Source organism: Mobula hypostoma, chromosome 20, assembly GCF_963921235.1.
Source record: "Mobula hypostoma chromosome 20, sMobHyp1.1, whole genome shotgun sequence".
Taxonomy (NCBI): domain Eukaryota; kingdom Metazoa; phylum Chordata; class Chondrichthyes; order Myliobatiformes; family Myliobatidae; genus Mobula; species Mobula hypostoma.
Genome location: NC_086116.1, coordinates 34,558,427 through 34,583,178, shown reverse-complemented (window position 1 = coordinate 34,583,178; position 24,752 = coordinate 34,558,427). Strand labels below are relative to the sequence as shown.

Genomic DNA, 24,752 nt, shown 5'->3' with positions numbered 1-24,752 from the left:
TCACTCTTCTGAATTTTAGTGAATATAGGCCCAGAGCCATCAAACATCCTTCATATCACAAGCCTTTCAATCCTGGAATCATTTTTGTGAATCTCTTTTGAACCCTGTCCAGTTTTAGCAGATCCTTTCTATGATAAGGGGCCCAAATCTCACAATACTCCACGTGAGACCTCACCAGTGCTTTATAAAGTCTCAAGATTACATCCTTGCTTCTATCTCCCATTATAATTTGTAGACCACATCCTTACTACTGTTTGGGGATCTGTAGATATCTCCCATCAGGGTCTTTTTACTCTTGTAGATCTATAGCTCTGTCCACAGTGATTCAACACCTTCCGACCCTTTGTCACCTTTTTCAAATGATTTGATTTTATTTTTTACCAACAGAGCCACGCTGCCTCCTCTGCTTTCCTGTCTGTTCTTTCAATACAATGTGTATCCTTGGACATTAAACTCACAGCTATGATCTTCTTTTGGCCATGATTCAGTGATGCCTACATCATACCTGCCAATTTGCAACTATGCTACTATGCAACTTATTCCATATACTGTGCGCATTCAAATACAACCCCTTCAGTCCTATATTAATCCTTTTCAATTTTGTCCGCATTTTACATTGCAACTCAACCTGTTGACTGCAATTTTGCCCTATCAACAGTCTGTCCACACTATACATTGCCTCTATTTATAAACCAGCTACCTCACCTTCAGCACTATTATCCACCTTTCCTACAAAGACACTTGTATTAAAATATATGCAGCTCAGGACACTAGTTGCACCATGCTCAAACTTTTGATTCCTAACTTTGTCTGAGGTCTTACCAACATCTGCCTTCACAACCTCTCCATTATCTGTTCTGGCACTCTGGTTCCCATCCCCCTGCAACTCTAGTTTAAACCCCACCGTGCAGCATTAATAAACCTTCTCTCCAGGTTCAGGTGCAATTTGTCCCTTCTGTACAGGTCCCACCTTCCCTGGAAGAGATCCCAATGATTCAAAAATCGTGTGCCTTCCCTCTTAGCCACATATTAAACTGTATAACCTTCCTAGTTCTAGCCTCACTAGCACGTGGCATGTGTAGCAATCATGAGATCACAACTCTGGAGGTCCTGCCCTTTAACTTAGCTCCTAACTCCCTGAACTCCCTATGCAGAACCTCGTCACTCATACTACCCATGTCATTGGTACCTACATGGATCACAACTTCTGGCTGTTCACCCTCTTAGTTAAGAATGCCAAGGACTCAGTCCGAGATATCCCAAACTCTGGCACCCAGGAGGCAACATACCATCAGGGAATCTCGTTCTCACCCACAGAACCTCCTGTCAGTTCCCCTAACTAATGAGTCTCCTATCACCCCAGAGTGCCTCTTCTCCCCGCCACTTCCCTTCTGAGTTACAGAGCCAGATTCAGTGCCAGAGACCTGACCACTGTGACATTCCTCTGTTAGATCATCTGCTGTCTGCGCACCCCCCCCCCCACCAACAGTATCCAAAATGGTATATCTGTCGTTGAGGGGATGGTCACAGGGGTACTCTGCACTGGCTCCTTATGCTCTTTCCCTTTCTGACAGTCACCCAGTCACCTGTGTCCTGCACCTTGGGTGTAACGACCTCTCTGTATGTCCTACCTATCACCCCCTCAGCCTCCCAAATTACTCAGAGTTTGTCCAGTTCCAGCTCCAATTCCTTAACGCAGATTGTTAGAAGCTGCAGCTGGATGCACTTCTTGCAGGTGTAGTCGTCTGGGACACTGGAGGTCTCCCTGCCTTCCCACGTCCCGCAAGAGGAGTATTCCACTATCGTGTCTGGCATCTCTACTGTCCTCACAACAGGCTGGAGGAACTCAGCAGGTCAGGCAGCATCCGTGGAAAAGATCGGTCGACATTTCGGGCCGGAACCCTTCGTCCGACCTGCTGAGTTCCTCCAGCCTGTTGTGAGTGTTGCTTTGACCCCAGCATCTGCAGATTATTTTGTGTTAACGATCTCTACTGTCCTAGCTGGCCAGACATAAAGAAAGGAAGTAAAAAAAACTCAAATTTTTCTTTCCGTTTGCTTTCTCTGAAGCTTCTCTTTGCTGAAACCTCGAAGAGCTAAAGCCTCAAGATCACCACTCTCTGTCCACTCAGACAACGGCTGCTGCGCTGGCCCCTGCCTTCCTTTAGTTTGCTCTTGCCCATCAATCCCAAATGCAGATTGGCTGCTGGTCAAAGCTCTTTTTCACTGTAGTGATCCACTGCTGCCTTTGTACTCAGGCAGTGGACCTGATTGAAGGCCCCTCCTCTCAAAATTTCCAATGTCCAGATCGGCAACCGGTCAAAGTTATAGAGCTCTGCAGCACAGAAACAGGCTCTTCAGCCCATCTAGTCTGTGCTGACCCAGACCTGGCTAGTCCCATCTATCTGTATCCGGACCATGGCTGTTCATGCCCCTGCCATGCTTGTACTTACCCACACTTCTCTTTAAGTGTTAAAATCGAACCCACGTTCACCATTTCTGCAGGCACTCTCTCGTTCTACACTCGCACCATCCTCTGAGTGAAGATGTTTGTGATGCCAGGATGTCTGGAGTCCACACATATTGGGTCTTTACTGAGCAGAAAAATGAGGAAATGGACATTGTGTAGGCAGAAGGGATTAATTGAGTTGGACAATTATTGCTAATTTAATTGGTTCGGCACAACATTTTGAGCTGAAGTGCCTTTTATTTTAGGATATGCTTATGTTTATTGGATGAATGTACTCAGTAGATAGGAGAGGTCCTTGACAATATCCATGTTTTTGTTACCTGGGGAGAATCCATTCTCCCTATCGCTCAACAAATTGGTGTACTCTTTACACACAAAGAGCACTAATTATATAATTTAATTTCAACTCAACACCTAGATTCTTCACACTGAATTGAAAAGTTTAAAGTGTTTAAAACACTTGCGGTTTAAAATATTAATAGTCAATCTCACTAAATCACATCCTCTTTTGTATTATAGTTCTCACAAGATGGTACTGAAATGTCAATAATCAATTTGTTAAAGGGTTTTATAGTTATGTAATGTAATCTGTCAAACAAATATATATCGAGAATGTATATATATTGAGAATGCTCTTTGCCGTACATTTAGGTTGCGATCCAGGCATGGGAATGACTGGGCAACGATTGGGGCGGCTCTGGGAAGGAGTGCTTCCTCTGTGAAAGACCGGTGCAGATTAATGAAAGACACATGTAACACTGGTAAAGTTACTTTGCAAGTGCAACTTTACTAAAGCATAAGGTTCTTGTCTTTGCTTTTGCATTACCAGTCTGCAGTATATTTTATGTCAATTTAAATTCTACTGAACATGGCCAGAAAGATTTCTGTTTTCTTCAGGCACCTAACCCCACACCCTCTTTTTAAAAGCTTAAAGCATACATGAGGACAATACATGTCCCTTACCATCCTCTCCATCATCAGATTTCTGAATGGTCCACCAACATTACCTCACCATTCTTTTATTTTCTCTTTTTATTTTTTGTAATTTACGGATTTTTTTTTAATGTCTTGCAAAGTACTGCTGCTCCAAAACAACAAATTTCACATCATAAACACGAGAGAGTCTACAGGTACTGGAAATCCGAAGCAGCACAAACAAAATGCTGGAGAAACTCAGCAGGTCAAGCAGCATCTATGGAGAGAAATGGACAGTCGACATTACAGGTCAAGATCCTTCACCTAGACTAGATGAAGGGTCTCAACCTGAAACATAGACTAGCTACTTCCCTCCACAGATGCAGTGATATGAGGAATTGCTGCAGGCTTGTTCTTACAGAAACATGCAGTGAGATGAGGAACTGCTGCGGGCTTGTTCTTACAGAAACATGCAGTGAGATGAGAAACTGCTGCAGGCTTGTTCTTACAGAAACATTGCTCTGGGACAACATCCATGCATATACAGGCCAGAACAGTCAGGGACTTGGGCTATATATTTTTTTGTAACTGTATGTTTGTCTGCTATCAAAATTATATGTGCTGCATACTGTTGTGTGACAGTTGCCCCTTGGAACACTGTTTCATTTGGCTGTATTCATGTGTATGGTTGAATGACAAATGCAATGTTCGCATTCATTTTGAAAGGACTAGAATATAAAACCAAGGTTGTAATGCTGAGGCTTTATAAGGCATTGGTCAGGCAGCACCCGGAGTATTGTGAGTAGTTTAAGAAAATAAGAAAAGATGTGCTGGCTTTGCAGAGGGTCCAGATGAAGTTCACGAGAATAATCCCAGGAATGAAAGGTTTAATGTTGAAGAGTGATTGATGGCTCTTGGGCCTGTACTCACTGGAGCTTAGAAGAATGGGGGGGGGGGCGGAATCTCATCAAAACCTGTCGAATATTGAAAGGCAAACACGAGGAAATCTGCAGATGCTGGAAATTCAAGCAACACACACAAAAAAATGCTGGTAAAGGGTCTCTGCCTGAAACGTCAACTGTACCTCTTCCTATAGATTCTGCCTGGCCTGCTGCGTTCACCAGCTTTTTTTTGTGAATATTGAAAGGTCTGGATAGAGTGGTTATGGAGGGGATGTTTCCTATAGTGGAGGGTGAGAGTCTAGGACCAGAGGGCACATCCTCAGAATTGAGGAGCGTCCACTTAGAACAGAGATGAAGAAAAATTTCTTTAGTCAGAGGATAGTGAATGGGTGGAATTCATTGTCATAGATGGCTGTGCAGACCATGTCATAGGGTATATTTAAAGCAGAGGTTGATATGTTCTTGATTAATCAGGGCATCTAAGGTTACGGGCAAAAGCAGAAAAATGTGGTTGAGAGGAATAATAAATCATCCATGGGGGAGCAGACTCGACGGGCTGAATGGCATAATTCTGCTCTAATGGAAAATTAAATGCTGATTTCCTTCACTGTTTCGTGCGTGGTTACCAATGATCGGTGTTGAAAGATCACAGCCTCCTGGTATACTTTCTGCTTCCAAAGGCACCTTGTCGACAAGCTGATAGACAGAGCCAAAAACACACAACACCTGCACAATACCATGGAGCTGAGAGTTACTATCTGTCAAACCAGACATCACACTTTTGTCATTTCCATGGTAAATCCTCACTGACATTTACCCCACTGTTCTCTCCTCATAACAGCCTGCAAACTGAGCCTGGACATTTTGGGCTTCATCATCATCGTTATTTGCAGAGTCATATGGCATGAGCGATCCTGGTCTTTCCACAGCCACAATTGCTCTTGGCAAATTTTTCTACTGAAGTGGTTTGCCATTGCCTTCTTCTGGGCAGTGTCTTTACAAGATAAGTGACCCCAGCCATTATCAATACTCTTCAGAGAATGTCTACCTGGCGTTAGTGGTCGCATAACCAGGACTCGTGATATGCACCAGCTGCTCATATGACCATCCACCACCTGCTCCTGTGGCTTCACGTGACCCTGATCGGGAGGGGTGTGGCTAGGCAGGTGCTGCACCTTGCCCAAGGGTGACCTGCTGTGCACGACCCTATATGCGCATGTGCCGGTCGTGCATGCAGCCGGTTACAGTTGCTCCGTTTAGTTTCTTACTTTTTAAACTTTTTAACTTGGGTTATTTGTTGTATTTTTTTCTCACGGTAACACGTTGAAGCTGCACCTTCTCTAACATGCTGGTGGAGAGAGTTTTACTTGTTTTTTTAGTGCTGGAATTAGTTACATTCGGACACGTCTCATTAGCGAGGCAGCAGTATGGTCGCATTGTTTATTCCAGGGACCAGCTGATTGCGCTCATGCCGGCCGGTTTAGCGAACAGAGCAGCGGACATCCCAGCTGAAATCTGGAGGAAAACACACAGAGGATGCAGAGGGGAATCAAAAAGGTGAGGAAAGAGGACCGGATCGAGACAACAGAGGCTTTTGGAGAAGAGAAGTTACAAGCTGTGTCTCCCCTCTCTCATCTTGGGAAATGTGAGATCGCTGGGGAATAAAATGGACGAACTGACTGGGCTTGTCAGGAGTCGGAACATTTCGGGAGAGCAGTGTAATGTGCTTCACTGAGACGTGGCTGCACGAGGACGTACCCGATCAAAGCGTTTCCACAGAGGGCTTCCAGAACGTTTGAGCTGACTGGAATTGCACTGACAGTGGTAAGCGTAAAGGAGGGGGGCTTGCGGTTCTGGTAAACAAGAGGCGGTGCAATCCTGGGCATGTTAAGATCAAGGAACGTGTTTGTAGCCTGGATATTGAACTTTTTGCTGTTGGACTCTGGCCATATTATTTGCCAAGGGAAATCTTGCATGCAATTGTGGTTGTTGTGTACATCCCTCCCTCTGCCAACCCGACGTTGGCGCGTAACATCATTTACACCATCATAGCCAGATTACAAACCCAGCACCTGAGTGCCCTCATTACCATCTCGGGTGACTTCAACCATGTTACCATGGCTAGAACACTGCCCAACTTCACGCAGTATGTGAGCTGTACAACCAGAGGGGAGAGGTCTCTGGATTTGATGTACACTAACGTTAAGAATGCATACAACTCCTCTCCCCTCCCCCCACTGGGAAGGTCAGATCACAACCTGGTGCATCTAAAACCCTGCTATGTGCCTCTGGTGAAGAGTAAACCTGCAACCTCGAGGACAGTGAGAAAATGGTTAGAGGAGGCTTATGAGGTGCTCCAGGGTTGTTTTGAGGTGACAGACTGCCAGGCACTCTGTGAGCCACACGGAGAGGATATTGATGGGCTCACAGAGTGCATCACTGATTACATCAACTTCTGTGTAGACTGCAATGTTCGGACAAGAACTGTTCTTTGTTGTTCAAATAACAAGCCATGGGTAACAAAGGACATTAAGGACATCCTGAACGCTAAAAAGAGGGCGTTTAGAGATGGAAATAGGGAGGAGCTGAGGGCAATACAGAGGGACCTGAAAGCCAGGATCAGGGAGGCTAAAGACAGGTACAGGAGGAAGCTTGAGTGGAAACTCCAGCAGAACAACATGAGAGAGGTCTGGAGGGGGATGAGGACCATCATTGGGTTCCGGCAAACTAGCAACAGAGGAGCTGAGGGCTGTGTGGACAGGGCCAACAAACTTAACCTGTTCTTTAACAGATTTGACATTGTGGCCCCTGCCCACCCCCCACATGATTCATCTGTTGTCGGCTCCCAACCAACACATATTCCACTCTCCTCTCCTACCCCTCCTCACAGTCCCCCACCCTGCTCTCATGACTATACCCCTTCCCCACACAAAACCACCACGGTGGGCTTCACAGCTGAACAGGTGAGAAGACAGCTGAAACGTCTCAACCCAAGCAAGGCTGCAGGACCGGATGGTGTCAGTATCAGGGTGCTCAAAGCCTGTGCCCCTCAGCTATGTGGAGTACTTCGCCATGTATTCAACCTGAGCCTGAGGCTCCAAAGGGTTCCTGTCTGCTGTGGAAGATGTCCTGCCTCGTCCCTGTGCCGAAGACGCCGCGCCCCAGCGGCCTCGATGACTACAGACCGGTGGCATTGACCTCCCACATCATGAAGACCCTGGAGAGACTCGTTCTGGAGCTGCTCCGGCCTATGGTTAGGCCACACTTAGATCCCCTCCAGTTCGCCTACCAGCCCCGACTAGGAGTTGAGGATGCCATGGTCTATCTGCTGAACCGTGTCTACGCCCACCTGGACAAGCCAGCGAGCGCTGTGAGGGTCATGTTTTTTGACTTCTCCAGTGCGTTCAACACCATCCGCCCTGCTCTGCTGGGGGAGAAGCTGACAACGATGCAGGTGGATGCTTTCCTGGTGTCATGGATTCTTGATTACCTGACTGGCAGACCACAGTACGTGTGCTTGCAACACTGTGTGTCCGACAGAGTGATCAGCAGTACTGGGGCTCCACAGGGGACTGTCTTGTCTCCCTTTCTCTTCACCATTTACACCTCGGACTTCAACTACTGCACAGAGTCTTGTCATCTTCAGAAGTTTTTGGATGACTCTGCCATAGTTGGATGCATCAGCAAGGGAGATGAGGCTGAGTACAGGGCTACGGTAGGAAACTTTGTCACAAGGTGTGAGCAGAATTATTTGCAGCTTAATGTGAAAAAGACGAAGGAGCTGGTGGTAGACCTGAGGAGAGCTAAGGTACCGGTGACCCCTGTTTCCATCCAGGGGGTCAGTGTGGACATGGTGGAGGATTACAAATACCTGGGGATACGAATTGACAATAAACTGGACTGGTCAAAGAACACTGAGGCTGTCTACAAGAAGGGTCCGAGCCGTCCCTATTTCCTGAGGAGACTGAGGTCCTTTAACATCTGCCAGACGATGCTGAGGATGTTCTACAAGTCTGTGGTGGCCAGTGCTATCATGTTTGCTGTTGTGTTCTGGGGCAGCAGGCTGAGGGTAGCAGACACCAACAGAATCAACAAATTCATTCGTAAGGCCAGTGATGTTGTGGGGATGGAACTGGACTCTCTGACGGTGGTGTCTGAAAAGAGGATGCTGTCCAAGTTGCATGCCATCTTGGTCAATGTCTCCCATCCACTACATAATGTACTGGTTGGGCACAGGAGTACATTCAGCCAGAGGCTCATTCCACCGAGATGCAACACAGAGCGTCATAGGAAGTCATTCCTGCCTGTGGCCATCAAACTTTACAAATCCTCCCTTGGAGGGTCAGACATCCTGAGCCAATAGGCTGGTCCTGGACATATTTCCTGGCATAATTTACATATTACTATTTAACTATTTATGGTTTTATTACTATTTATTATTTATGGTGCAACTGTAACGAAAACCAATTCCCCCCGGGATCAATAAAGTATGACTATGACTACTATGCAGACTAGCGGAGGGAAGGAGAGCCTTACACTTCCTTTGGTAGAGACGAATCTCCACCCTGCCACCTAACACTTAAGGCACATAATTAATAATAAGTATTCTGTCTAAGCAGATGAATGAGAATGTGTTGGTCCATTTCCCATTACTTCAGCTGTTCAAGTTCGCAATATTTGCAGACTTTACATAACATGTTCTTTCCTTGATTTGGTGCAGAGAATCTAAAAGAACAAGGATTCCTAACCTTTTTAATGCCATGAGCACTTACCATTAACTGAGGGATCCATGGACCCCAGGGTGGGAACCCCTTGGTCTAGAGCCATGATAACCTTGTGTCCTTGGCCATTATCACATCATTCACGTTGAAGTTCAAGTTCTAGTTTATTGTTATTCAACCATATTTATGTATATCGCCAAACAAAACAATGTTCCTCTGGACCAAAATGCTCAATACAGTGCCTATAAAAAGTATTCACCCCACCCTCCCAGCCCCAGAAGTTTTCATGTTTTATTGTCATATAACATTGAATCACAGTAGATTTAATTTGGCTTCTTTTGACATCGACAGAAAAGACGCCTTTGTGTCAAAGGGAAATCAGATCTCTACAAAGTAATCTAAATTAATTACAAATATAAAACATGAAATAATTGATTGCATAATTACTCACCCCCTTCAAGTCAGTATTTAGTAGATGCACCTTTGGCAGCAATTACAGCCTTGAGTCTGTGTGGATAGGTCTCCATCAGCTTTGCACATCTGGACACTGCAATTTTTCCTCATTCTTCTTTACAAAACTGCTCAAGCTCTGTCAGATTGCACGGGGATCATGAGTGAACAGCCCTTTTCAAGTCCAGCCACAAATTCTCAATTGGATTGAGGCCTGGACTCTAACTTGGCCACTCCAAGATAATAACTTTGTTGTTTATAAGCCATTCCTGTGTAGCCTTGGCTTTATTCTTGGGGTCATTGTCTTGCTGGAAAACAATTCTTCTCCCAAGTCACAGTTCTCTTGCAGACTGCATCAGATTTTCCTCCAGGATTTCCCTGTATTTTGCTGCATTCATTTTACCCTCTGCCTTCACAAGCCTTCCAGAGTCTGCTGCAGCGAAATATCCCCACTGTATGATGCAGCCACCACCACGCTTCACTGTAGGGATGGTGTGTTTTTGATGATGTATGGTGTTTAGTCTGATGGCCAAAAAGCTCAATTGTGGTTTCATCAGACGATAGAACCTTCTTCCAGCTGACTTCAGAGTCTCCTACATGCCTCCTGGCAAACTCTAGGTGAGATTTCATGTGAGATTTCTTTCAACAGTGGCTTTCTCTTTGCCACTCTCCCATAAAGCTGCGACTGGTGAAGTACCCGGGCAATAGTTGTTGCCTGCTCAGTCTCTCCCACCTCAGCCACTGAAGCTTGTAACTCCTCCAGAGATGTCGTAGGTCTCTGGGTGGCCTCCCTCACTCGACCCCTTTTTGCACGGTCACTCTGTTTTTGAGAACAGTCTACTCTAGGCAAAGCTACAGCTGTGCCATATTCTTTCCATTTCTTGATGATTGACTTAACTGTACTCCAGGGTATACTCAATGACTTGGAAACTTTCTTGTACCCATCTCCTGACTTGTGCTATTCATTAACATTTTTTTTGGGGTTGCTTGGAGTGTTCTTTTGTCTTCATGGTGTAGTTTTTGCCAGGATACTGACTCACCAGCAGTTGGACCTTCCGATACAGGTGTATTTTTACTACAGTTATTTGACTGCACATGGTGATCTCCATTTAACTAATTATGTTTAGAAGTTAATTATTTAATTTCTAAAACTAATTGGCTGAACCTGTGATGATTTGTTGTGGCATGTTAAAGGGGGCGAATACGTTTGCAATCAATTCTTTAGTGTTTTATATTTGTAATTTATTTAGATCACTTTGTAGAGATCTGATTTCACTTTGACACAAAAGAGTCGTTTTGATCAGTGTCAAAAAAAACAAATTAAATCCACTGTGATTCAATGTTGTAAATCAATAAAACATGGAAACTTCCAAGTGGGGGTGGGGGGTGAATACTTTTTATTGGCTCTGATAACTCACACACAACACATAAGGTAATATTACTGAAAATAAATTTTAAATATAATCCAGACATTTAGCATATGGTGCAATTATGACACAAGTTAAAAAGTAAACAGTATAATACTACTGACACTTGATACGTGATGAGACCTGGATGGTGACAGGAAGCTCAGTCGTCTCACGGCCTGGGGGTCTTTCATTTTATCTTTATTGTAATTCTTTCCCTTTCAAAATGGGTAGCAGGAATATTTACTCATGAAGGGAGGGAATTTGAGTTTCCAAGGTCGAAGTCCTCAGTAGGATTCTGCTCTGATTTAACACAATCTATGGATGAGAAATTACATGTTGCGATGTATTATCCATGAAAACTGTGGGGGAGGTTCATGGAACTGGAATAATTCTGTTCTGGTGATTGTACCATGCCCAGGGTTGTTATCATGGGTGACTTTAATTTCCTTAATATTGATTGGCACCCGATTAGTTCCAAGGGTTTAGATGGGGCAGAGTTTGTTAAGTGTATCCAGGACGGTTTCCTGTCACAGTGTGTGGACAGGCCGACCAGGGGGAATGCCATACTAGATCTAGTACTAGGTAATGAACCGGATCAGGTCACAGATCTCTCAGTGGGTGAACATCTGGAGGACAGTGACCACCGCTCCCTAGCCTTTAGCATTATCATGGAAAAGGATAGAATCAGAGGGGACAGGAAAATTTTTAATTGGGGAAAGGCAAATTATGAAGCTATAAGGCTAGAACTTGCAGGTGTGAATTGGGATGATGTTTTTGCAGGGAAATGTACTATGGATATGTGGTCGATGTTTAGAGATCTCTTGCGGGAAGTTAGGGATAAATTTGTCCCGGTGAGGAAGATAAAGAATGGTAGGGTGAAGGAACCATGGGTGACAAGTGAGGTGGAAAATCTAGTCAGGTGGAAGAAGGCAGCATACATGAGGTTTAGGAAGCAAGGATCAGATGGGTCTATTGAGGAATATAGGGAAGCAAGAAAGGAGCTTAAGAAGGGGCTGAGAAGAGCAAGAAGGGGGCATGAGAAGGCCTTGGCGAGTAGCGTAAAGGAAAACCCCAAGGCATTCAATTATGTGAAGAAAAAAAGGATGACAGGAGTGAAGGTAGGACCGATTAGAGATAAAGGTGGGAAGATGTGCCTGGAGGCTGTGGAAGTGAGCGAGGTCCTCAATGAATACTTCTCTTCGGTATTCACCAATGAGAGGGAACTTGATGATGGTGAGGACAATATGAGTGAGGTTGATGTTCTGGAGCATGTTGATATTAAGGGAGAGGAGGTGTTGGAGTTGTTAAAATGCATTAGGACAGATAAGTCCCCGGGGCCTGACGGAATATTCCCCAGGCTGCTCCACGAGGCGAGAGAAGAAATTGCTGAGCCTCTGGCTAGGATCTTTATGTCCTTGTTGTTCACGGGAATGGTACTGCAGGATTGGAAGGAGGCGAATGTTGTCCCCTTGTTCAAAAAAGGTAGTTGGAATAGTCCGGGTAATTATAGACCAATGAGCCTTACGTCTGTGGTGGGAAAGCTGTTGGAAAAGTTTCTTAGAGATAGGATCTATAGGCATTTAGAGAATCATGGTCTGATCAGGGACAGTCAGCATGGCTTTGTGAAGGGCAGATCATGTCTAACAAGCCTGATAGAGTTCTTTGAGGAGGTGACCAGGCATATAGATGAGGGTAGTGCAGTGGATGTGATCTATATGAATTTTAGTAAGGCATTTGACAAGTTTCCACACGGTAGGCTTATTCAGAAAGTTAAAAGGCATGGGATCCAGGGAAGTTTGGCCAGGCGGATTCAGAATTTGCTTGCCTATCGAAGGCAGAGGGTGGTGGTGGAGGGAGTACATTCAGATTGGAGGATTGTGACTAGTGGTGTCCCACAAGGATCTGTTCTGGGACCTCTACTTTTCGTGATTTTTATTAACGACCTGGATGTGGGGGTAGAAGGGTGGTTTGGCAAGTTTGCAGACGACACAAAGGTTGGTGGTGTTGTGGATAGTGTAGAGGATTGTCAAAGATTGCAAAGAGACATTGATAGGATGCAGGAGTGGGCTGAGAAGTGGCAGATGGAGTTCAACCCGGAGAAAAGTGAGGTGGTACACTTTGGAAGGACAAACTCCAAGGCAGAGTACAAAGTAAGTGGCAGGATACTTGGTAGTGTGGAGGAGCAGAGAGATCTTGGGGTACATGTCCACAGATCCCTGAAAGTTGCCTCACAGGTGGATAGGGTAGTTAAGAAAGCTTATGGGGTGTTAGTTTTCATAAGTCGAGGGGTGGAGTTTAAGAGTCGCGATGTAATGATGCAGCTCTATAAAACTCTGGTTAGGCCACACTTGGAGTACTGTGTCCAGTTCTGGTCACCTCACTATAGGAAGGATGTGGAAGCATTGGAAAGGGTACAGAGGAGATTTACCAGGATGCTGCCTGGTTTAGAAAGTATGCATTATGATCAGAGATTTACTCTTTGGAGAGAAGGAGGATGAGAGGAGACATGATAGAGGTGTACAAGATAATAAGAGGAATAGATAGAGTGGATAGCCAGCGCCTCTTCCCCAGGGCACCACTGCTCAATACAAGAGGACATGGCTTTAAGGTAAGGGGTGGGAAGTTCAAGGGGGATATTAGAGGAAGGTTTTTTACTCAGAGAGTGGTTGGTGCGTGGAATGCACTGCCTGAGTCAGTGGTGGAGGCAGATACACTAGTGAAGTTTAAGAGACTACTAGACAGGTATATGGAGGAATTTAAGGTGGGGGCTTATATGGGAGGCAGGGTTTGAGGGTCGGCACAACATTGTGGGCCGAAGGGCCTGTACAGTGCTGTACTATTCTATGTTCTATGTAATCCCCCTGTAAATACAAGGGTGCCCTTGTTTTGATGTTGGAATGATCTCCAGAAGGAATAGTCCTTGCATACCAACCTACTGTCACTAACAGGTAGCAGAGTTTGGTGCAGAAGATGCACAGTGGAACAGAATGAAAGGACTTACAGCATGTCTTGTACGTTACCCATTTAGTGAGTAGCCATTCTGGTGCCTTGATAGTTCCTGCTCTGAGCAATTGCATGTAAAGAAAAAAGCACACTAGAATATGAAAATTAAATTTTTCAATACTTGTCCTTAGATCGGATGAGTTTGTCACATACATCAGAGTGGAATGAAAAGTCTTGTTTGTATGAGGCTGCCAAGTAAACAGTGCACATGGAAATGGTCAATGCAATAACAGATTTACCAGGATGCTGTCTGGATTAGTGAGCGTGTCTTCTGAGGAGAGATTCAGTGAGTTGGGGTTTTCCTCTTTGGAGTGAAGGAGGATGAGAGGTGACTTGATGGAGGTGTACAAGATAATAGAGGCACAGATCAAGTGGATAACCAGAGAACTATTTCCAGGGTGGAAATAGTTAATATGAAGCAGCCATAACTTTAAGGCGATTACAGGAAAGTACAGGGTGGATGTCAGAGTTTTTTTTATATAAGTGGTGGGTGCTTGGAATGCGCTGCCAAGGGCTGTGGTAGAGGCAGGTACAGTAGGGACATTTAAGAAACTCTTAGATGAATAAATGGACAGTAGAATAATGAAGGACTATGTGGGAGGGGAGGGTTAGATTGATCTTGGAGGAAGTTATAAGTTCGGCACAACATCATGAGCCGAAAGGCCTGTACTGTGCTGGAGTGTTCTATGTTGGAAATACAGTAAATATGAAGACCACACAATAATGTAACGTACAATAATGCAAAGGGAAATTCTAAACTGACAGTAACAAAAGAGGTGGAGGTAAGATTCAGAGAATGTGGCAGCACCGGGAAGGGCATATGAAAGATGTCATCAGTTCAGGAGTCTCGCAGCAATGGACAAGAAGCTATTCATGAGTCTGGTTGTCAAGGCTTTCAAGCTCCTTTTTCTTCTCCTTGAATGAAGACTTCTTTTTCACTGTAGCCTTTCTTGCAACACCTGTTCCAGTTAAGAAAGTGATGTGTTTGAGTGACAATTTACTGTTTATTTTATGCAAAATAATCATGTTATCACTTGACACAGATTCTTCTCATCACTGTTTTAAAAATTTCAGGGAATTATTTCAAAATTATGATGGGAAGAGCTTTCAGTCTAGCATAATGACAGTTTTATAAGCATTTGATTAAACTGAATGTTTAAAGAATTATTTTCTACAAGAGTAAAAGTGATCAGGAAGGAAACAATGGATTATTAGACACAAATTAAATGAAGTGCTAAAGGTGAAATTCTGTAGTTTGTCTGGGCGCTTAAAGCTAACTGCATTTTCTAGACCCGTTCGCAAAATTAAAGATTAGCTTCATTTGTCATGTGTATATCGTAACGTACAGTGAACTGCATCAAATCAAATCAGCGAGTATCGTGCTGGGCAAGTGGCGCCTCACCCTAATCGGTATTGATTACAATTCCATTGTTTCTAAAGCCCACCCTGAACGCATTCTGGAGATGCTCCTTTATCTGTTTCTGCTTCCTCTTGGTAAATGAGGCAATTTTGCCGGTTAATATTTCCTGAACCCTGGCCGTAGCAATGTTTTCTCACGTCTGCTTTTGCAGGTAAGTGGACGGTGGAGGAAGAGAAGAGACTGGCCGAGGTGGTGCACGAGTTAACAGCCACTGACCCCGGCGACATTGTCACACAGGGAGTATCTTGGGCAGCAGTGGCGGAGCGAGTGGGGACCCGCTCGGAGAAGCAGTGTCGCTCCAAGTGGCTCAATTACCTCAACTGGAAGCAGAGCGGAGGGACGGAGTGGAGCAAAGATGACGAAATGAACCTAATCCTGAGGTACACCACTTCCAAGTAGAAGGTCTAAGCGTAAGAGACCAGTTAACTCAAGCCCAACGAGCCCTTGCCACCCAATTACACCCACGTGACCAATAAACCTACTGACCAATATGTCTTTGGAATGTGGGTGGAAATTGGAGCCCGTGGAGAAAACCCACGTGGACCTGGAAAGAACATACAAATTCCTTACAGCGGCCAGAATTGAACCGGGTCCATTGGTGCTATAATGGTGTTTCACTAACTGCTAGGCTACTGCGCTGCTGCCAGTGTCGGCATAATGTTTTCTTTGCAAATTGAGCCAGACTCAGTCTGAACTTGTGTCATCTTCACCATGGGAGGTTGGGAGAGGCTCCGATTGTACTCACTGCAGCGTAGGAGAGTGAGGGGTGATCTTATAGAAGATTATCAATCCAGGAAAGGCATAGATAGAGTGAATGTGCACAGTCTTGCCCAGGGTTTGGGAATCAAGAACTAGAGGTTTAAGTTGAGAGGAGAGAGATTTATTAGGAACTTAAATTCTATTAGGACGCTGTCTGGATTAGAGTGCTTGTGCTATAATGCGAGATTGGACAAACCCGGGTTGTTTTCTGTGGAGCGGTGCAGGCTGAGGGGAGATCTGATAGAGGTGTATAAGATTATGAGAGGCATAGACAGACAACATCTTTTTCCCAGGGTTGAAATGTCTGCTACCAGAGGGCATGCATTTAAGGTAAGGGGGTAATTTCAAAAGAAATGTGAGGGGCATATTTTTTTACACGGAGAGTGGTGGGTGTGTGGAACGCGCTGCCTGGGGTGATGGTAAAGGCAGATTATTTAGGGACTTTTAAGAGACATTTAGATAGATACGTGAATGTGAGGCCATTGTGTAGGCAGAAGTGATTAGTTTAGTCGGTGATTTGATTACTGATTTAATTGGTTCGGCACAACATAGTGAGCCGAAGGGCCTGTTCCTGTTCGGTGTTCTAAAGGGTCAATGTTATCAAACACAGAGGGTGGTCCATATATGGAACAAGCTGTCAGAAGATGTGGTTGAGACAGGTATTAAACACATATAAAAGCCAGTTGGACAGATATATAGGTAGGAAAGGTTTAGATGCATATGAGCCCAGTGCAAGCAAAAAAACTACCTTTGGTGGGCACTTTGTTCAGCATGGGCCCGATGGGCTGAAGGGCCTGTTTTCCTACTGAGGTTGTTGGGGGTTGAGCAGAGACAGTGTGTGAGTGTGACCGAGTGGAACTTCCTGCATTATAAATCTTACTGCCTTTTTAAAAGGAGAGAGGTTTGCTTTATTTGTCACACGTACATCGAAACATACAGTGAAATGCGTCATTTGCATCAAATCAACTCAGCGTGGGTAGTGCTGGGCAGCGCACAAGTGTCACCACATTTCCAGCGCCAACATAGCATGCCCACAACTTACTAGCCCTAACCATGTAAACTTTAAATTATGCTTTTTAGCAGCAAATAACTTTCAAGTCAATTTCAAGTTCAAGATTAATTGTCATTTAACTATACCCATGAATACAGCCAAATGAAACAGTGTTCCTCTAACATCAAGGTGCAAAACACAGAACCACCGTCACACACACAACACCGCACATATAACACGTGATTATGACAGCAGAAAAACATTGAGTTACGAAAAATATTAAAAAGTTATAATATTGCCCAAGACCAATTCTGCAGATGCTGGAAATCTAGAACAGCACATGTAAAATGCTGGAGGAATCCAAGAGGTCAGGCAGCATCTGTGGAGGGGAATAAAGTTTCAGGCTGAGACCCTTCATCAGGACTGGAAAAGGGGCAGAAACCAGAATAAGAAGGTGGCGGATAGAGGGGAAGGAGTACAAACCGACAGGTAATGCCTGAGACCTGGTGAGAGGGTATTAAGTAAGAAGCTGGGAGGTGATAGGTGGAGGAGGTAAAGGGCTGAAGAAGAAGGAATCTGATAGGGGAGGAGAGTGAACCATAGGAGAGAGGGAAGGAGGAGGGGCACCAGGGGGAGGTGATAGGCTGGTGAGGAGAAGAGAACTGGTGAGAGGGGAGCCAGGGTGGAAAACGGGGAGAAATTGCTTTAAAGTTAGTGAAATCGATGTTCATGCCATCAGGTTGAAGACTGCCCTACCTGCAGCCTAAGATTGTCAGTTTGGAGAAGATTATCAGTTTGGAGAAGATTATACAATTGGGAGATTGACAATAGGTGGGAAAATGTTAAGGCTGAAGTGGAAACTAATGTTGCTGGTGTAGATCATTCAGAGAAGTGTTGGTGCATTTCCTTATAAAAGGTAATTTTTTTTTAAACGTAACTTCTCATTGTGGAGTACATTAGATTGCTCAAACAGACCTAAACCAGAATTAAAGTTCCCCAGACTGAAGAAGTTTATTTGTACAATGGAAACTTTAGTGAGGTTATGTGACCTTGAGTTTATAACAGATTAACACTTCCGTGTCCTACCACAGGCGAAATAGAACAAAGCTCTTGAAGACAGTAGTTCAAAAATAATTATTTTAGATGGAGACGGGTAGTGTTGTACACATCAGTAAGAGGAATCAAAAGACAGATTATTATCTAAATGGGGAGAGGCTGTGAATGAGTGAAGTTCAGAGGGATCGAGGTGCATTGGTGAATGAATCACAAAATGTTAGCAAGCCACTTCATTGGGCAGGTAGGGAACTGGGCATTGGTGTTTGCTGGGGGAAAGGGGAGGAGAACAAGCTGGCAGGTGATAGATGAGACCAGATGAGGGGGAAGGTGGGTGGATGGGAGAGAGAGGATTAAGTTTTTTACCATTTTGGCTTCTATATTGAGAAGACATGTTTAGGTGGACCAACAAGTATTACTTGGGCTTACAAACCTTCTGACTCTTCTTAGACAAATGTATTTATTTAGTAACTTGGTTTAGAATTGCAGAACTGAACGCAGAAGATGAGAGTGAGATAAATTGGGACGTCATGGCTGAAGGTTGGAGCAGTGTCCGCTCTCCGCAGTGGCTGAGAAGTAAATGGTGGACAATCAAGCGGCAAGTTACGAACCACAAGGATCTGACATTTGCAGGTACGATCATTGTCAGAGTGCAATCCCCCTCTGGTGTGGTCTCATTGTGTGGTGTTACAGCCCCGATATAAAACCAGGAAGTGATGGGGCCAAATTGTTACCTTTGATACTCCCTTCACAGATGCTTCCTGACCTCCTTAAGTATCTCCGGCATTGTCTGTTTTCTATCCTACTATATGTTAAATGTTAAGAAGTTAGTTGTCAAGTTCAATTACTACACCCCACCACCAGCAGGAACTTCAAACAGCATCTCTTATGTCCTCTAGTATTTACATTATACTGACTGCCCGTTACACCGCTGGAGTTTAAGGCCGCAGTGAAGGTCCTCCATCTCTGTATCTCCTTGGCCACTCAGATGTAGGATTCTTTGTTTTTGTTTGACCAGTCAGGGTTGTTGGCCCTGAGCTGACCCCCTGAACCTGGAGGACAGGTGGACCACCCATTGTCTGGCCTCTACCTTTTGACCTGTTTGGATGGGTGACACGAACAAGAGCCGAAGCATAAAGCCCTGACTCCAGCCAGCTTGCTGTCCGGGTCAGTGAGGCACGTAAGCCTCTGAACCACGACAAGGTTGTGGATGTAGCATTTCCACCCTGTAATAAAAGCCCAGTCTATCCACCCCAACTATACCTCTCATAATTTTATCTCCTTCTATGAGGCAGCCCCTCAAATCCTGGATAATCTTTTAGGCCAACGTTTCAGTGCGGTATTATGGGGTGCTGTGCTGTTCAATGTGCTTGTGTTTGATGGTGAATTGAAGCCCCAGTTTCCTTCTAAACCAGGGGTTCCCAACCTGGGATCTGCAGACCCCTCTGTAAATGCTAGGGGTCCATGGCATAAAAAAGGCTGGGAACTCCTGCTCTAAACTGAGTGGAAACAGTCCCATGCCCTGTTTCAAAGCAGGTTTCCAGAGCTAGTGTCATTCAACATTAAAGCAGCTGAAACAAAACATACTCTGCAGACCATGCAGAATCCAAATCTTGAGTCAGGTTTAATATCACTGGCATATGTTGTGAAACTTGTTGTTTTGCGGCAGCACTACAGTGTAATACATAATTAAAATTATAAATTACAATAAGATATATGAATAAGTAGTGCAATAGGAGAGCCAAAAAGAAAAAAAAATAGTGAGGTTGTGTTCCGTGGGTTCATTGTCCATTCAGAAATCTGACGGCGGAGGGGAAGAAGCTGTTCCTGAATCATTGAGGGTGTGTCTTCAGGCTCCTGTACCTCCTCCCTAATGGTAGCCATGAGAAGAGGGCAAGTCCTGTGTGATGGGTGCTGCCTTTTTGAGGCATTGTCTTTTGAAGATGTCCTGGATGCTGGGAAGGCTGGTGCCCATGATGGAGCTGGCTGAGTTTACAACTTTCAGCAGCTTTTTCCGATCCTGTGCAGTGGCCCCTCCATACCAGACAGTGATGTGAAGAGACAGGCAATCTTTCAAGTCAGTAACTTACTTGATCTGAAGTAAGTAAGTTAGTCGTTACCACACAGCTGTCTGTGGAATCTTGCTATGCACAAGTTCTGTATTTTCTAGATTGCTATAGTGCCCACAATTCAAAATATCTCCTGATTTAATAGCTCTACAGAAATACAGGTACTTAATTTGAACTTAAATCATCTTTTGCTGGTTTAGTTCCTTTTCCTAACATCCAGGTTTGATATTTGAAATACTAGTAAATTTCATCAATGCATTGATGGTCTTGTTGATCCTGACATTAATTTGTGGCCATGTTTTTCTTGGTGAAAGTGCCCCCCGCGGTTCCAGCAATGATAGCTGTCTTTCTGCCTCCGCAGAGCTGGTTGAGAGTCTGCGGCAGCTGGTGGAGACCCTGAAGCAGCCTCACCTACCGGTGCACCAGCTTTCCGAGGGTCAAACAGGGTCGAGTTCACGCAGTTCCAATCCAGCCTCTGTCCAGCAGCTACGGGTCCGGTTGGCTCAGATGGAGGAGAGCAGCAGTGTCCCGAACAGCCCCGTGACAGCCCTACAAATCCCTGTGCAGATCACTCACGTGGGTACGTAGAGTCCAGCTGATGTGTTTGTGCACTGCTTCTGTCAGTCGTCCGGTGAACCAAAGGCACGATGTGGCGATCAATATTTAGCTCAAAGAATCCAAATAGTAATTCTCAGTCCAGTCAGATCACTTACCATCACAGACAAACATACGCAGGGTATTCAGATTCATTTTCAGATTTCTTTATCTCATCTACAAAGAAGCATACAGTCAAATGCGTCATTTGCATTAACATCCAACACACCATGAAAACAAGATTTATGCAGCAGCGACAATACATTACAAGGACAGACATAGACTACCAAATTATATTGAACTTGCACATGTGCAAAATAAACAATAAAATACACAAAATAATACCAGTGACAATTGAGAGAGCAGAAGATGCAGTCTGAGGTAGTGTTAGGGCTTTTCACCCCAGTTCAAGAACCTGATGGCAGTGAGGAAGCAGCTGTTGTTGAACCTTGTGGTTTGGGTCTTTGGGCTCTTGTACTTCCTGCCTGATGGTAGCATCGAGAAGAGGACATGGGCCAGATGCTGGGAGTAAGTAGTCTAGAGAAGTTCTGTGTTTTTTTTTAAATGTTACATATGATCAATATACATACAACATACTGCAGAACAGTACAGGCCCATAGGTCCATGATGTTGTGCCAACTCTTTGACCTACTGTCAGATCAATCTTACCCTTCCCTCCATCATAACTCTCTTATTTTCCTATCACCCATATGCCTATCGAAGAATTTTTTAAATACCCTAATGTACCTGTCTCTACACTACCCCTGGCAGTGTGTTCCACACACTCACCACTCTGTAAAAAATCTTACCCCCCCCCCCCGCCATACTTTCCTCCAATCATCTTAAAATTATGTTCCTTCACATTAACCATTTCCATCCTGGGTAAAAGTCAATGGCTGTCCATTCAATCTATGCATCTTATCATTTTGTACACCTCTCATCCTCCTCCACTCCAAAGAGAAAAGCCCTAGTTTGCTCAACCTTTCCTCATAAGATGTGCTCTCTAGTCCAGCCTGGTAAACCTCCTCTGCACCCTCTCTAAAGCTTCCCGATCCTTCCTAAATGAGGCAGCCAGAAGTGAACAGAGTGTAGTCTAACCAGGATTTTATAGAGCTGTAACATTATCTTAAACCCAACCTTACTTGAACAAACATGATAAGAACATGATTGGTTTATAACCATAATGTTTTTGCAGCAACAGGGGATTCCTGCGGCACTAATGTAGACTGTGAAACAATCACTCTGAACGCTGGAACCCTGCAGAGGTTCGAATTCCTCCCAGTGAGTATAACAATTCATCTAGAATTGCCTCTGCCTTGTTACTATGAATTCTGTATTCTTCTCAAACCATTCAGCATAATGAACCTAGCAAATGAGACTGATTTCACAGGAGACCATTCACAAAATAATGAAATTGCTAGGACTTCCTAATTAATAGCAAGTTAAGTGAATGCAATGAGATCCATGCTGTGACAGGAATGTAGCTGATGTTAACTGAGGTCCAGCCCTTGTAACAGCAGTGAACGTCAGACAGAACATTGTTCCCACATGTACGGAAATCCTGTTGTCCTGGCTGAAAATGCATCTGTTGTGAGTGTTGGACAAAGGGACAATTAAGTTCAGCTCCAATCCCCACACAGGAAAAATAGCCTGCTGATGTTCACTGACAAATGGGTGAGGCCTTGAACCATGGTGCCAGTCTGCAGAGTTGTTGCTTATTAAGGAGCTGTGGAAAGGACAGAGAAGAGCAGGGGTTCCCAACCTTTTTTAAGCCATCAACCCCTACCATTAACCGAGGGGTCCAGGTTGGGAACCCCTTGGTGTAGAGGATGTAGGGAAGTAACAGGTGAAAGAGGAAGAATGATTAGCGAATCCTGTCTTGTGGAGGAGGAATCAGTACTCTCTTAACAGGCAAGATGTTCCTGAAAACTGGGAGGACTAGAGTATAAAAGCTGAGGCTTTAAGGCATTGGTCATAATGCACTGTAGTATTGTGAGCAGTTCTGGGTCCCATTGTCGAAGGAAGGGTGTGCTGCCACTGGAAAATGATCCCAGGAGTGAAAGGGTTAACATATGAGGAACATTTGATGGCCCTAGGCCAGTACTCGCTGCAACTTAGAAGAATGAGGTGGGATTTCATTGAAACCTATCAAATATTGAAAGGCCTAGAGTGGATGTGGAGAAGATGTTCCTATACTAGGGGAGGTCTCGGACCAGAGGACACAGCCTCAGAATAGAGGCACGGCCATTTAGAACAGAGATGAGGAGGAATTTCTTTAGCCAGAGGGGGATGAATCTGTGGAATTCATTGCCACAAATGGCTGTGGAGACCAAGTTAATGAGTGGAGGTTCATAGGTTATTGATTGGTCAGGGTGTCACAGTGGTTACAGGGAGAATACAAGAGAATGGGTTTGAGAGGGATAATAAATCAGCCATGATGGAATGGTGGAGCAGACTCGATGGGCTGAATGACCTAATTCTGCTGCTATGTGTTAAGGTTTTATAATACATATTCCAACACACCCACAAATGCACCTCCCGCATCAACTACAAGGTTCCTTATGGGAATAGAGACAAGCACAAAGAAGAGAAAAGAGGAGAAGTTAAGAAGGGAGTTCCAGAGGTTGGGATGCACATATCTAAGGGCAATGATTAAACTTTGGGCCAGAATTGGAGATCAAGTTTGAGTTAATTGTCATGGGCATACATGTGTAAATATAAATGAAATATAAGATCAGCTTTGTTTGTCATATGTACTTTGAAACATTGAAATATATATTGAAATGTATCATTTGCGTCAACATCCAACACAGTCCAGGGATGTAATGGGGGGCAGCCCACCAAGTGACGCCAACATAGCTTGCTAACCTTGCTAACCCTAACCGGGACGTCTTTGGAATGTGGGAGGAAGCCAAAGCACCCAGAGGAAACCTCCGTAGTCATGGGGAGACTGTAAAACTGCTTAGAGACAGTGCCCAGATTTGAACCCTGATCGCCCAATCGATGACACTATAAATCCTCACACTTTACAGCGGCATCACTACCGCGCCGCACGTCTTGGCATGTCATGAAGATTAGCTTTGTGCAACAGCAGCACATAAATAAGTTAATAAACCAGGATTAACTATATATAACTTGCACATCAAAATAAACAGTACAAGTTGAGGGAAAGTGTTAGGGTGTTTCAGGACCCTGATGAAATACAATCAGAGGTAGTGTTAGGGTGTTTCACGTGGGTTAAGGACTGATGAAATGCAGTTGGCTTGGTGTTAGAGTGTTTCAGGTGTGTTCAGGAACCTGCTGGCAGTGTGGAAGAAGCTGTTGTTGAACCTTGAGGTGTGGGTTTTCAGGCTCCTGTACCTCCTGCCTGATGGCAGCATTGGGAAGAGGGAACGGCCTGAACGATGGAGGTTCCTAATGATGGGTTTCAGCTTCCCGAGACGGTGCCCCTTGTAGCTGTCCTCAATGGTGCGGAGAACTGGCTAAGTCCTCCACACTCTTTAGCCTCCTGCATTTCTGACCACCTGACTGGTTGGAGCAGACAGCCTGATAGATACAGTGCCCTCATTTCTCGATAAATAGATAGCTATTCAAATCACTTTTTTTTTGTACGTTTGGAAGCTAATTTCTTCTCATTTACATATTATCTAGTCATTCCGGCTGCAGCCCACAGGAACACCAGGAACGTACCTGATCCAGACCAGCTCAAGCCAAGGCCTTCCGATAACCCTAGCGAGTCCTGCCGTCACACTGACCTCACCCTCCTCCCCGGAACAGATCATCGTGCACACACTCTCAGTGAGTCCGAGTTTTAAATGCTGTAATTCAGAAGCAGCAGCAGACGTTGACTGATTCGTGTAGTTGATTTTGTGTATGTTTTGGAAGTGTTTGGACCTTGTTGAAATTTGAACCTGGGTACATAGAGCATAGAACAGTACAGCACCGGTCATTTGGCCCATTTGGCCTTTCCAACTTATACTAACAGTTCTCCTCCTGTGT

At 44.6% G+C, this 24,752-nt stretch overlaps 1 protein-coding gene across 4 annotated transcripts in view; it reads left to right on the top strand.

Moving 5' to 3' along the window:
• dmtf1 (cyclin D binding myb-like transcription factor 1) overlaps window positions 1-24,752 on the top strand; it is a 106,176-nt gene that overhangs the window by 69,870 nt on the left and 11,554 nt on the right. For 3 of the 4 annotated variants that reach the window (XM_063072655.1, XM_063072652.1, XM_063072653.1), the window contains exons 9-14: window positions 3,119-3,228; window positions 15,439-15,667; window positions 18,572-18,723; window positions 20,521-20,739; window positions 21,949-22,034; window positions 24,405-24,551. In XM_063072655.1, coding sequence (XP_062928725.1) covers window positions 3,119-3,228; window positions 15,439-15,667; window positions 18,572-18,723; window positions 20,521-20,739; window positions 21,949-22,034; window positions 24,405-24,551 — 943 coding nt within the window. The remainder of the gene's footprint in view (window positions 1-3,118; window positions 3,229-15,438; window positions 15,668-18,571; window positions 18,724-20,520; window positions 20,740-21,948; window positions 22,035-24,404; window positions 24,552-24,752) is intronic. The other variant, XM_063072654.1, reaches the window with a different exon arrangement.